The 15,313-nt window shown below is 39.9% G+C and overlaps 1 protein-coding gene across 20 annotated transcripts in view; it reads right to left on the bottom strand.

The window, feature by feature from the left end:
* Positions 1–15,313, bottom strand: part of nfixb (nuclear factor I/Xb) — a 103,381-nt gene that overhangs the window by 14,361 nt on the left and 73,707 nt on the right. For 11 of the 20 annotated variants that reach the window (XM_077733797.1, XM_077733812.1, XM_077733807.1 and 8 more), the window contains 5 exons: positions 3,390–3,455; positions 2,351–2,425; positions 1,326–1,446; positions 586–621; positions 32–162 (listed from right to left, as the gene is read on the bottom strand). In XM_077733797.1, coding sequence (XP_077589923.1) covers positions 32–162; positions 586–621; positions 1,326–1,446; positions 2,351–2,425; positions 3,390–3,455 — 429 coding nt within the window. The remainder of the gene's footprint in view (positions 1–31; positions 163–585; positions 622–1,325; positions 1,447–2,350; positions 2,426–3,389; positions 3,456–15,313) is intronic. The other 9 variants (XM_077733800.1, XM_077733813.1, XM_077733814.1 and 6 more) reach the window with 2 other exon arrangements.

Below are 15,313 nucleotides of genomic sequence, written 5' to 3'. Positions count from 1 at the left end.
TAAGATATAGTTAATCTTGAAGTTGGATTACCTGCATCTACATCATTAGGCCAACCACTGGACTGTGAGCTGCTGCCAGCTGCTGGCGAACGGCCCGAGTAGAAGACATCATCCACCGGGCTCTCCATCTCACTGTCATCAATGGACTTGCGCTTGTTAGAGCTAAAAAGAATGGGAGTAGGAGGAGGAGGAAAAGGTTATTTGACTATTAAATCTGCTTTAGGGATGCTTGTCTTGCAATGGTTAAGTATAAATGACGTATATTCAAGTTTAATTTTGTATTAGGTTTCATGCCATGAAGGACTACAAGTAATATAAGACACCGTTTTTATTCAACATGCTGTACCACTTTTCATCGGACCACTAGAAACCAAACACACAATGTTTTGGGATGCTGGGATACTTTCTGTATGTGTTTGCACATTCTTATAGACTCACACATCTGTGAGCAATAAAATACAAGGGGCAGAAAGCGTACAAGCGCTTCAAATTGTGTGTGAGACAGCTCGCTTGGCGTTTGTGCGTGTGTGATGAAGGGTTCTGTGTTACATTAGTATCAAGGGAGATATGCTGTGATGAGTGTACCTCCGTGGGAGACTTGCATAAAGCTCCATTTCAGTCCTGCAGCGTAAGATGAGCGGGAGAGGACAAGGAAAAACAGACACCCAAACATCAGACAGAATGACGGATGGATTGGTTGGTGAAATGAAAGGAAATGAGAAGGATTAGTAATGGAGAAGAAACATTTGGGGGGGTAAGGGGAGAAACCACAATCAAAAAGCAGAACAAGCACAAGAATACAGTAGAATACAGATGTTAACAAATTTGAAATTGATGAGGATTAATACATGGAGTATGATCATATTCAAGTTTTTTTGTTTAAATACTGAGGGTGTGAATACTATCATAGTATTAGTTACACCTACATAATCTAATGACGTCAAAGACAAAAATATTGAAAACAGACTAGAAAAAAAGTCATGGCTGCAATTCAGCATGACACCAGAGTTTATTTTATTTTATTTTATTGTGAAATCAAATTTTCAATACATTTTAGAAATATTGGCCACATTCAGAAATCAAATTTTTAACTAAACCCCACTCAGATTTCGTGCGGGTGCCGTTATATTCCAATAGCCTGTGGAATTATTTTTTTTAATCAACTGCCATAAAACTCTATTTATAATTTTTAACATCAGTTTATCGCCCAAGCCTAGTTTGTGCAGTTGTTCCCATTCAATTTTTATTTCCCCTCTGCTTTGATTGTTTGCCTACACACAAAATTAAGTCTCCAAAATATTTCTGTTATATTACACACTGGATACCTTGTGGAAGGAGTGGAGGTGATTGAACGCCGTCCCAGGGTAACCTGGTTGATGTTGTAGTATCCAGGACTGTCAAGATCAGCCAAGGAGAAGCTGGGGCCAGTTGCTGTAGCTACTGGGGCTGCAGAATGGAAGTATAGAGTCCAAACAGTGAATGAGAGACATTCAGTACTGATTATAGCCTTTCCCTTTTGTTGTGGACAACTTTTTTTTTTACGATGACCAAATGAAAGGTCCTAATTCACTTGTATGTGTTTTTTAAAAGGTTACCTTGGTGAAAATTTAGATTATAAAACAAGAACATATTTTAAATGGGCATGGGTTTTTAGGGATGGGTAAGGCGACTGAAAAATGCCTTATTTTATTCCAGATACTTTTTAAAGAGGACAATAAGAACAAAATATAAATAAAGCTAAAAAATAATGGGCATTACCTATCCAGGTCAAGGAGATAATGGCATGGTCGGAGGGCCTATTGTTCCTTGTTCTTTAAATGTCTCGATATTATTACATGAGATGCAAAAGCTTCCACGTATGATTTTTCTTAATCGGAGTAAGAATTTCAAAGTTCATATGCGAGCATGCTTTTAGAGAATTGAATCTGACAAGCAGTTTTCTTCACCACAAATCACTGGTCCGAAAACCTTTTGTTTGCCATCATTTTGACGTTGGATTGTGCTAGAATTGAGAACTGGCGCTGATATGATTATACCGCCCTTCCTTGAAGTACATAGTTCAAAATTGTGGATGGCCTGAAGAGTAAAGGAATGGAACAAGTTATATATGGTTTTAGCTGAACATATGAAATAAGTTAGTGAGGTCAACTAAAAATTGTAATTTATGTCATGAATGTGTATTTACCCCCACATCCAGCTGCCCCCTCCAAATTTTTACCAGTTGTTGTAAAAAGAGGCGCTGAACCTAACTCGGTTTCAGCAGTGGATGTAGTGCAGTATGCAAAAAAAATGATAGAAGCAGTGTGTCTTTATGGAGAGATTGACAGGATAATTTATAGTTGTGACTCACTCTGTGACACGCGGACCAGCTCGGCTACGTTCCACACCCCTGAAGTCACAAAGCAGTCCTGGAAACTCAAGTGGCCTGTGTAGAAAGCACACGGAGTGAGGAAGAGGGCTGCGTGGCATATGTTGAAGATGTGTATATGGACGTACACACACACACATATACAGTGTAGTTTACAACACATGAACAAACTGAGAGAAAGTCCAAAATGTTTGCCGCACTGCTACTATCTGTGTTTTCTATCTTTTGGTTTTAAATTTGACATGTTATTTGATTCTCTTTTGACAATTGCAAAGAACCAATTTTGCTAAACTATAGTTATATATATTTTATTGCATATCTTTATATATACAAAAAGATATACAATAAAATATATATAACTATAGTTTAACAAAATTGTATATATATGTATACATGCATATATACAAATACACATATATAATCTACTGTTAGCAGTTCTACTTTTGCAATCAACTGGGTGGCATGTTAGTTGTGGTAAGCTGCATTTTACAACTTTACTTCATACTGAGAAGATTATATCTCATTAGATTGCCCTGATGTCCCAAACCTTATGGCCCCTATGTAATGTAGCTCATTTCATTTCATCCCTCCATCCATCAGCCTATCACTTCTCTGCTCTTGACATTGTTTATTTCCTCTCTACAAGCCCCTTCCTCATTTCCCTCCTTACTCTCCATTCAGTCGAGCACTGTCAGGGTTAACCACCGAGGCGACAGCGTATGAGGTCAGTGCTAAGCTCTGCAGCGGCCATGTGGTTCCCATCTTCTAATAACGTCAGTGTGATTTATGAGTGGCCCACCACAATCCCCACACAACAGTACCATCAGCTCTCTTTACCATAATAAACCTACCCCACTCCGTTGGGACACACTTGCACTCCGTGAGGCCTCTATGTCCAGTAGGTGTAATACATGCATATGTGTCTATCTATACAGGCTTATGCTTACAGTCATTTGAAACCATTTATGCAAGCATGTGTAACTCACTACATTGTGAGATCAGCGTATAAATGCATGCTTACCATTTGGCGGTGGCTTCACATCTGTGTCTCCTTGCTGGTTTGAGTTGTCTGATTGTCCTGATTGTTCTGAAACATGACAAAAAAAGTTTTTTCAGGGGGACACAAGTCTAAAATCAACTCAATGTACAGGCAGACAAAAAAGAAGTCTACAAATATTTACAGGTGAAGCCTAAACAATGATGTTTTATAACAGCCAATTATGTTTTTTTTACTAGATAGTCATTTAAGTCATTTAAGTAAATGAACAATAGTTACTATCACGTCAAATGTATTGGGCCTCTACTCTTGAAGATATACAGTAAAAGGATGATAGGATATCCATTGCAACTTGTATCAGGGTTGGTGGGCAGCGGGTTGCCTGCTTTAGCTCAGTTTGTTTGGGCTACTTAAAGCAGCCTTCTGGAGCTTTATGGTCTGTACCATTCAAGGCCATTAACACACAGAGCTGTGGCATTGAGGCCTTTGAGGGCCAAGAAGGGAAAACCAGAATATGGCCCCTTGTAGCCAGTACTCTGCCCCAGAATCTCAAAGTCCTCAAAGCCCAAATCAGTGCCTTGATATTGCTTGGGTGGCATTAATGCTTTCTTGCCAGCCCACTGTGGCACCATTCAGTGCGGCTGCCCATCACCACAACAATAAGAGACAAACATAATCACCTCATCATTCCGGGTTATAGAGGAAAGATGAGAAGCCCATGGTGATATTTGACATTTTAAATATTTTGACATTTATTCTTTCCATCAGTTCTCATTACATTCGCCCACTGTTGTCCTCTGTATTTCTTTATCTATAATGTTGTCGCTCTCCAGGGTCCTGGCCGCCATTTTACCGCCTGGCATCCATCTTAGGCCTGGCGCTACCCAACGCATTCCTGTTAGCTGACGGCACTCACAAATCAACACACACACACACGCGCTTGCGAGGGTGTCGTTTTTGTTTTACATAGACCCAATGGTCCTAAAGATAAAAACAACAACATCTATGTAGTGTTAATGGACTGCATCGGGACGCTTGACTTCAGTCTCGTGAGCCCAATATATGTGTAAAAGTGAAAGTTTAATGAAACTTAGTATGGCCATTATACTAGAATAGTCTATCTCTTTGGCTACCTTTTACGCACATAGCCAAAAAAAAATCAAGCGACGGTTGTGATGGCTTGAAAATAAAGATAAAAAAAACTCTCACCAAGTTTTGATGGAACACTATAATAAAAAATAAAGAGCTAGTTAATTTTTTTTTTAACCCTTTCTAAGGCACATGGTGAACCTGAACCTGAAAGCACTTTAATGAGCATTTCCAATATGTAAAAATGTAAATACACACAAAATAATTAAACTTGAATTCGACAGAAAAAGCTCCCTTTCTGCATTGCTAAGGTACATGTATCCAAAACATTAGACATACTATTTACAAAGCACTGCACATTTTATAGTCTGTAAACCTTGGAAGAGGTACAGGGAAGTCATAGGGGCTTATTAATGGGGTTGGGGGTGAAGAGACACTCTACTGTCTTTTCAACAATGGGAAGTCAATCTATTGTGATGAGCCTCTTGCTCCTACTGATACTCTATAGACCACCAGCAGGGAAAAAGTAATGCCAACAAGCGCCTTATATATACACCTACAGGCTCTATGTGCACATTTGCAAAGATCGCCCCTTAAACACATGCGGGCGTGCGCACATTGGCGCCACACATGTCACAGTGGTGCTTGGAGCCCAAGAGCATCTATTAGCACACATTCAAATTCTCACCCGCACATACACAACATAGATTCATTTCCTTAAAAAAAAAGCTATTATACACATGCGCGCACACATTGAAATACAGATGAATCACCCTTATCTAGTGCACACAGTCGCCCCAAGCCCCTCTGGTAATGCCCCTCCAAAGATAATACAAAAATACACAGAGGCCACAAAATACACCATGTTATCACCCTTACCACACACATTATGCTGCCTGGTCAATAAGGTGTACTCCTACTGATGTACTCCACACACTTGTAAACAAATGTAAATACAAGGTATTCATTTTTCATCTTGTTGGTCGAAAAACTCGCATCTAGGCTAATGTATACACACTAGAAATCCGACTTCATTGCTCAATGACACGCAAGTGATGGGATAAATCATTATGAGACACTTGAACTTGTTAAAACAAACATGCAATCACTCACGGGGAGCTTTTGTCAGCTTTAATGGAGGCATTTAGAGTGTGGGAATTCATAAGCACACATACGAGTGCAGGCGGCATAAAAGGCCTTTTTTTCCACTGAAGGTTTTCTTGAGTATTTTAACATCATAAACGTTCACACGCAAAGAATCCTCCTGTGAAACTAAAGTGCAGTGGGTGTACTACTCCCCCCACAGATTACTGATAACAGTGTGATCAAGCAAAATTATATTACATTCTTCATGTAGTAGCTAGGTAGTAGTCTAATATTTAGTCATGCAATTAAATTATATAATCTTAATAACCTTAAAGGGAGTGATAAATGACCTTCTTGTGTTGGTCAAAGCATAAAAAAAACCCACATTTTCTAGACCTACAATAATGATTAAGCACAATAAATGACACCGCTTCCATACACAGCTTTCAAGTATTTTGGGTAAAGTTAAAATGACGTCACGATGAATGGCGAAAATCTGGTACTCATATTTGATTGGCAATAATAATAAGGGCGGCAACTTGCTGAAAATATATTTTTTTCCATTATTACATGTCACAGGAATGAAATTCAATTTATTTTTCCATTGGGATCTACACGATTTATGCCATAGTAAAAATACAAAGTACTTGTACTACCTTTGATCTAAATCCATTCAACCATGAGCCTATGGACAATATATAGTGCTTTGCAGCATAGTAATACTCGAACAGAACAGTGTTTTCTTCCAACTGTAACTGTTGTAAGCTGTGGTTTAAATACTGCATACAGACATAGATAACGTATGGCAAGTTAGATTTCAGAAGCCTTTAGTCTTCAAATGCAAACATGGAAACAGGCAACCGCTTTCCTGTGAATGTACACTCTTGGTTTTGTCACTGTGCCTCTGTGTACAGTGTCATTTAGGGCTGTGCAGATGCAGACATGGTTCACTTCACAGTCAAATGATAGGGGCCTCGTACTCCAACAGCTTGAAAGCTCTGCGGACAAGTCCACCACTGTTCTCACCCACTTCATCTGTCTATCCTCTGCCGCTCTCTTTAGCTGCCTATTCATCTGTCTATATGAGTTATAGCATCTAGCAGTACTTGTCCAAACCCTATCATTCCAGCTACAGTGTGTGGGTACCGGCAACAGCTCGGTATCAGACTCTGGGTAAATGTGGAAATTCAGTTGTGGTGTTGTGTCCGCACATCTATGGCCAGATGTGATGGAAACATTGAAGCACAAAGGGGAATTTTTGCATGTGTGGGATTTAGCATGCACATTCACAGGACAAGTGCACAGAGTTGAAATTCTAGAGTTATATTGAAAATGCTGCATTTTCAACCGATTTAGCATCTTCCAAAACCTAAATATGGAAACCATAAGTAGTACATACTCATGTGCTGTGTCACCCTTTAAACCAGTTCAATCATAAAAACATCCAAACTCTGAAAAAGCTCCATGAACAAAGGTTTATGAACCAGATCATATTTTGACAATGGATTTATTTAGATTAAAGTTGAAGGATGATAAGACCCAGAGGATTGGACATCTATTGTCAAGCAGTTAATGAAAGAAAAGATCCATTTTACCCAAGCATAAAAGTATTTTCTGTAAGTTCAAGACCAGCGTTGTATTTCACTTGATATGCAGGTGTATTGGCTAATGAGTGCAAAGCATCACATGTGTGTCTTTCAATTTTCTCAGCCTCTTGAACCCCCCTCCCATCTCCTAGCCTCTGGATAAAGAAATTCAACCAACCTTTCCAATTGGGTTTCGCTTAAGAGGTTTATCAGTATGTTGCTAAACATTCTGACCCTTTTTTTTAAATCTTTAATGCGCTTAAAATGTTCCAAAACCTCCTAATCCCCATGGCTATCCCACACAGATGTTCATTCGGCTCTTTTATTGGACTTCATTTCAACATCTTTTTTTCTCCTTCTCCTCCACCTCCTCCTTCACCCTCTCTACATCCTCATACTCTAACTCTCCCTTCCTCCAGTTCTACCCCAATTATTCTAGTTTGGGAAAGTTTTAGAAAATATTTTTTATGTACATATACTCTGGAAAAAGACACTAAAAGATGCGGACTACTGGCAAACTAATTATAAAAATTAGACGCCTGGAACGATGGCTAATTTAATACAAATGAAATGCTCAACACAAAAAAGTCTGACCTTCCAACATTGTCTAACTAACACTGGGATTTTCTTCTTTAGGCTGGATTTCCCCCTTGTACTATTTTTGGTTCTTTTCCTTGAAAGTTATTTTGGCCACCACTCCCTAACTATTAAACCAGCAGCTTCACATCCTCTATTTAAAAGGAAACAAAGTGGCAATTACACTGTCTTAAAACACCAGTCCAAGACTGTGCAATCATTTTATTGCTGTAGAATCAACAGGAGTGAATCTTGATGAAGTACCATGGATGGCGGGTATGTCATTATTTGTGACAACATAACACAGGGTGATTAATTGGGAAACATGTTTCGGTGCTCCGCTCGAGTGTGACTGTGTGGGGGTGTGAGGCTAAAAATACGGAGCTTGATTTACATGGAAGTGTTATTGTGTCTAATAGTGTATTTCTCTTATGAAAGTGAACAGAAAAAATGTCTGCAGATAGGACTATGCAATGTGGCATAAAAAAACAACCCCAAACTTTTTTCACCCTTAAGCGAATTCACATTTTTTTCAGATTGTTTTTTCTTTTCTAAAATGTGAGGGGAAAAATCTTTCATTTTTGGGTCATCTAGGTCATGTAGCACATTGGCCTCACAGTTATGGGGTCATGGGTTTGATCCCAGGTGGGTCCTCACTCTGTGGAGTTTGCATGTTCCCCCTGTGCTTGCATGGGTTTTCTATGGGTACTCCAGTTTCCTTCCACAGCCCCAAAACATGCAGGGTAGGCTGGCTGAATACTCTAAATCGCCCGTAGGTATGTGTGCGAGCGTGAATGGTTGCCCTTTGTCTCCTTGTGCCCTGCGATTGGCTGGCCACCGATTTAGGGTGAACACTGGTACATTTTTTTCTCTTTAAAATATATATACGCGCGTGGTAATTGTGTGCATGCTCCTATCTAGCTTGCCTGCATGTACACTCCACATTGGATGAACATCCCTGTTTGTTTCTTTCTTCCTATGCATGTATGAGTATGTGCACGTGCATGGCAGAGCCCGAGCACTGTGCCAGCAAGAAGCAGGTGTGGGGAGGCAGCCCTTGCATTGCCCATTGCCCATCTGCGTGGCCGTCTGTGTGCCGCCTGCGCCCTCCCAGTGCCAATGCCACAGAGTGGGGAGGAAGGGGTGGGGGTGAGAAGGGCCTAAAGGGAATCAACCATGGGAGAGAGACGAGGGCAAGGGATGGAAAGATGGAAGACTGCGTATGTGAGAGTAGAGGGGGTGGCTGGCTCGCTGCCCATGAATACCCCCCAACCCACACCTCCTACCCTGTTTCTTTTATCTGTGCCTATGCTGATGAGCTGTGATGTACAGGGGAATCTGGACAAGGGGAAGGATGGGGGAGAGAAGTCTGCTTGTTCTCATAGGTTTCTGTCCAGCATTGAAGGATGTAATTTACGATTGGCGATAGACGTCCAATCATCTGGCTCTTTTTTTTTTATCCTTCTGCCGTGAATTTAAATGAGTTTATCACTAGAGGACGCCCAAGCCATGTGAACTGGGAGGTTGGCAGCAGGGCAGCAAATTAACGTTCATTCATTCGCTGCCAGAATCTTTTAGAACAAAGAGATTGGACGTCTATTTCTGTCAATGGCAGGCAAAGAGTTAATATGATGATTTTTTTTAAGCTTACCCCAATTGGTGAGATGAGGATGTAATTTTGTCGTTTAGCCACCAGATGTCCCATGTTAGCAACGGACAAATTGAAGAAACACATGTTAAATAAATCATCCTTCGCGAGAGTAAATTGTGGAGAGCTTTCAGGAGGGTGCTGGAGTTTCTTTAGTGTGTGTGTAGGAGGGGGGGGGGGGGGGGTTATCATATTTCACTTTCGTCCAAATAGGTGTTTGTCTGCCAAAAATCTATTAAACCCCTAAAATCACAGTAAGTTTTTTTTTAAATTCAACATATTCAATGTAGATTATATCTATCTCTTAAATAAACTAGAAAAATATGCTATTTTATGGTCGTTGTGTTTCTGATTACATCCAGAAGTCTTCTGGATATACTATAAAGTACATTGATGGTACAGTATGTTCCGTATAAAATCTCTATAGGACAAATGTTCCAAGATGATATCTGCATGTGTATTTGGGCAGAAGTGGAAAAGGAGATCATGTGATGCCAGCCATTGCCAGGGAATGTGGGGAGAGTGGCTGAGAATGAAGGGGGAGGGAGACAGGAAAAAAATGGCGGCAGAAAAAGAGGGAGTAGAGACAGACAGTATAGAGAAGGAGAGACAAGAAAAAGACAGAAAGAGAAGTGAATGAGAGAGGAAGAAAAGAGGGTGGGGGGTATTGTGAGAGCTGTGGGAACATTTTTCCTCGCCAAGAGAGACGAAGGGAGAATGAGAGAGGATAAAAGAAGGAATGAGAAAGAAAGAGACTTGTTGGCAGAGCAGTGGGGGAGAGAGCAAGGGGTGGAGGATTGGGGGTTGAAGCAGGATACAGTGGGCACCAGTTCGTACGTAGACATCGTATCAACAGCATGACATTAAGGGAAAAATAAGCCAACACACATTTACTACATCCAGGAAATGCAGCCACAAACATTTTTGTATAGTCACACAAATTCCTAATAATACACTAATGAGTTTTAGGTATTAGGAATTAAGTGTGTAAAATTGATTGACTCTAAAATGCAATGCACTCCTTGAGTAGAACCTAGTTGAAACTCATTACATCACATTTGTTCAAATAAATTCAGGACAGAACTTAAATAATGTTCAATGTTTGAAATTTTTAACCCTTTATAGGGCACAAAATTTAACTCTATAAAGGCCAACATTAACATACTACATCAAATTTTGGGTCAGGTAAGCCATAATATCAACATTTACTATCCAACTCAAAACATTCTGTGATTAATTACTATTCTTTCCATATTTGGGCAGAGGGTCGACTGGCCTCAAACCAGAAGACCGAGACTTTGAGAGGGATGATATACACAGGTCGCCATGGAGTTACAGGGCAAGTGGTCAAGTAACCACTTGTGCACATGAAAAAATTGATTTAATTTTATCTAACATTTTTGTTCTGGGGATTTGTGAGAGAGGCCAAACCCCAACTCCCCAGAATTTTGTGGCCTACATGCTAACCACAAGCCCCTTTATCGCATTCCATTAAAATCTAATATTTTTCAGACCCAAACTATGTTGCCATGATGCTATACTTGTATGCTTTGCAATTTAAAAAAATCTCAACCACACAAAACTGGACTCCAGAGAATAGTTTGCAGTGAAACAAATATTCAAATGGTTTCAGAAATGGTTGCAAAAGGTTAAGGGGTTAGGGTTAGAAATATCAAGCAAGGTAGAACTTCCTTAGGAATTCTATATTTTCTCCTTAAAGTCTAATCCAATCTGAACCAAAAATACTAACAAATTATTTTGAGTTTGTGAGCTAAGCAAATAAACACTCCCAACTCTCTCTAGAGCTTGGAGGACATCTTTAACGAGGGCAGTAAAACTCCACAGAAACACATAAAGTAGGCCTGTAAAAATAATGTGGGCACAGCATAAATGCTCATTTGGACTAATGAATTGGGGAGCAATGAAATGCTACGCACCCTCCCGTCACAATTAAGGTAGAGGCAAAACGTCCGATATGTATTAATTGTATAAAAGTTCACATAGTTTTGTTTTCCACATTCCCAGGTTTGTATTTCAGTCATAAAAGCGGTTGAGTCAAGGAACACAAAGGATATCCAAAACATTAAGAACATCGAGTTATCTATCAATTACTTCTTTGGAAATAATCAACGTCCAATCATGTGGCTCCTTTTACCCTCCTGTTTTGAGTTTGTCGGTAGTAGACGTCCAAACCTTTTAACCTTAGTGAGAGGGTGGCAGCTGAACCTTTGTTACATTTCCTCTCAGGCTTCCCACTTCAAATAGTTAGGATGTATAACGCTGTCAGTTGCAGCCATTAGGCTAAGTTAAGGATGTAAAAACCACCCAGAAATGACGGGGGCTTCCCCAAGAAAAATGGAAAGTTAACCAAAAGCAGTGATTCTGTCATAGGGAACTGCCAAATCTGCATAATACATTACCAACTGATACAAAAAGGATAGGCAGTAAGAATGAAAGAAATAGTTTGAAATGTAACGCAGGAGGGAAGATGAGGCCTAAGAATAAAAACAAGCAGCCAAAATGAAGGCACAGATATAAAGGCAACCTTTGACCGCCAGCTGTCTGGGAGTCACCGCCCTGCCGCATTTGTCAGTCTGTATCCCCGCATGAACCCAGTCCAAGTGTCAGTGATTCTCAGCATAGGCCAGTGTTTGCACGGTTTGCCTTGCGTGTAGCTGCGTACTGCCTTGTTGCGAGTGTCGCTGTGTTTATGTGTGGGAGGCTGTGAGCTGTCTGCTATGTGTGTCAAAGCTGGCTTTATCTCACAGGCAGATAAGGTAAGTAAACAGCTGCCCCTAGGCATTCTGTCTTTGGCATGCTATCTACCCTCCAAGCTGTTCATACTACCACCCTCCTGCCCTCGCCACATGTTCCCAGTGTCAGGTCCAGGCCACAGGGACAAGGGAGTCAAGCAAGTCCCTGGCTCTAACAACTCAGGCCCAAAAAGCAAAGAGTATTTGATAGAAACTATTCAAATTTCCATTCATAAATCACACAAAAAGGGATGCCTCTGCAAAGACTTAACACGGTGACGTAATCAGACAGTGCAAGTGAATCAAAAGGCTTGTTATACATGCTGCACATTGAGGATTGGCCTAGTTTGGACAGCTTAAGGCTCCGCGCTCAGTCAAGCTGATTGGAGATTTATTCTTACATCTATCAATCCATCTATTAACTTATTAACCACCATAAAACCTTTTACTCTACAGAGTCATCGGAATGAGAGAAACATTAAAACATGGACAATCCACTTAGGAGTAATGCGGATAAACATATTGATTATAAGGCGTTCTGAACTGCCTTGTTATCTGAGAACAGGCACACATTCAAATAAAAAACCAAGTGCATGTCAGATAAGTTGAGTTTGGAGACAAATATATGTATGCAAAAATGATGAATGGGTTGGTTTAACAGTCCCTTCATATAAAATGACCTTGTGGAGCAGTGAGGTCACATCTGGGCTGGGCCTCTGATGTACCTTAGCTGTTTTTCAGACAACTGTCAGAAGCGAGAGGGATACTCAAACTGGCTCCATTCTACTTGAAATCTAAACCTGATGATGCAGCTCAGAAACAGCGGGTGATTATTAGTATGAACCCTGATGGGAGTCTGCCCGCAAGTTATTTTTACAAGTATCGTCATCACAATGCTGTGATGTAATTTTCCTAATTGTTAGGAAAAAAAGGTGAGGTTTAGATGTGGTAAAAATGTATCGTTAGAGTTTCAAGGCAATAAATCTATTAAAAAAAAAAAGAATGAAACTGCTAACACAATATAATAGACATGGATGTCTCATTATGGTGTATTTTTGGCAAAACGGTTCATCATCACAAGGATTTTTCATGTTGTAATTATCCTTTTCATTCATGATAATTTGGAGTAATATAAGAAATAACAGAGCTGTTGCCCTGAAACAGGAGACAAACCTTTAATAGCAGTAACTTCGAGGGCATATTGAATAAGAATTCCTGGTGAAATATGATATGATTCCCAGGCACATTAAAAAAACATGTGGAAAATGCTAGCAGCCATGGCCAATTTTAAATAAAACTGCGATTCTTTTTGAGATTATGTTACCTTTATATAAGAACATTAGTTAGTGGTAATTTACGAGTCCTTAAAAATACACTTACTTTCCACTCACCCTGTGTGCATCTAACCACTGTTAAGTATTTCTCAACGACATCCTATATGATAAAAAAAAATTCAAACTTGAACAAGGATCTTGGGAATTTATAGCATGATTGCTTGTGGCCCAATGGTAATCTACAGTAATACAGAGAAGATGCTTAAATTGAGGGACAAACCAGAGAAGTCTGCATCTGTTTGGCATTCGCTCAGCGATGTCTAGCATTTCATACTGTGCCTCTGGGATCACAGCGCTTTCTTAGCCAGAAGTTTATAAAAAACAGAGGAAGAAGGAATGAGCGGGAAAGAAATGATGGAGCAGCAGTGAAACGAGAAGAATGAGCTACATGACACAAGAGGACAGAAAATAGAGATAGCAGAAAAGGAGGAGGTTTAATGTCTGAAATGAGAAAGGGAACTGCTCGAGATGATGATGTGGTCTTTTTCCATTCGGCCATCAGTGTGCATTTTAATGTGTGTGTGTGTATATGTGTGCTAGTTTCTCCTGAGATCCCTGAGGAGCCTGACAGACCCTACTATGATCTGTGAGGAAATTCAGGTGAAGAACAGGTATTACCTCAGATATAAAGCACACACGCATATATACTTTCGCACTATTAATGGTAGCTGAGTTCAAGGAGTGCAACAAAAAGGGGTTAAACTTTTTCAAGGTTTCTCTATTCTTATTTTCTTTTTGAAAAGGAAGGTGGGAGGGGAAAAAAACCCGGGAAATGTATCATACATTTTTGATGAAAGTATTTTTAAGACCAGAACACCTAACCTTAATAGTAATTTACTAGTTTATCCATAACAAAACTTAACTGTAACCCAAGAAACACTGTCTAATCATTCAGAGTATACTGGGGGTGATTGAGGCTTCACTATTTTTGTCAATCAGACTTAGTATGATAATTAAAAAGGACTAACGTCAAGTTAAATTCCACAATCTGAACCAATTCACCTTAGAACCACCCAATGATGTTAAACATTCAATCAGCCTGTTTCCAACATTTCAAGAGTCTCATGGTGGAAAGCCAAAAAAACATTTTTCAGTTTCTCCTGAGCCACGTGGCTTGAACGTACTTTTTAAAAAGAACCAGGGGGAATCAAATGGCTTCTCTGAATTTCTTTAATCGAAAGCAGAAGATGCCTGCGGTGGAAAAAGCACAACGAAACCCAAAGTTTACAAGAGCTCAAGGCAGAGTGAGAGAGTCGGGGTGTGAGCAGGAGGGGAGACTAGACAGAGGCAAACAAACAGATAACTACTGTCCAACAGCTGCACAGAGTCCAATGTCACAGGTCAAGGGAACAGAGATATATGCCCTCAATAGATTTTAGCACCCCACCCTTTTTAACAACCCCTTTCGCTTACTGTAGTCTTATTTGCAGCTGCGTCAAAAAAGTCTTAAACTTAGGAAGGCAAGTCAAATGTTGCGGTAAGATAGAAACTAGAGGACGCTTAAAGAAGAGTTTAACTATTTAGTGCAGGGTCAAAAAGTGAAACACTTCTGGTCACGTTGTCAAAGCAGATTTTTTAATTTTGGCAATCTAACTATGATAGTGAGCCATGTTATAAAATGACATTAATATCAATGCAATACACCAATGAGTTCAATGAATGCCCTAGAAAAGGGCAAGACATGTTTTGAGCTTTCAGTTTTTTTGTTCTTATTAATAAACTTTGCCAAAAACACTTTTTTGACCATTTTTTCATTTTAATCGGGCCTTCATCTTGTCATTTTCCCTTCTTCATCCCTTCATCGCATGTGCAACAAGAACAGACATTGTGCAAAGCCCCTTGTTGACCGTCTGAATATTACAAGCAAGCCAGTCAG

Source organism: Stigmatopora nigra, chromosome 15 (genome assembly GCF_051989575.1).
Source record: "Stigmatopora nigra isolate UIUO_SnigA chromosome 15, RoL_Snig_1.1, whole genome shotgun sequence".
NCBI classification, from domain to species: domain Eukaryota; kingdom Metazoa; phylum Chordata; class Actinopteri; order Syngnathiformes; family Syngnathidae; genus Stigmatopora; species Stigmatopora nigra.
Note: the sequence above shows the minus strand (reverse complement) of the source record. Positions and strands in the feature narration are given on the sequence as shown.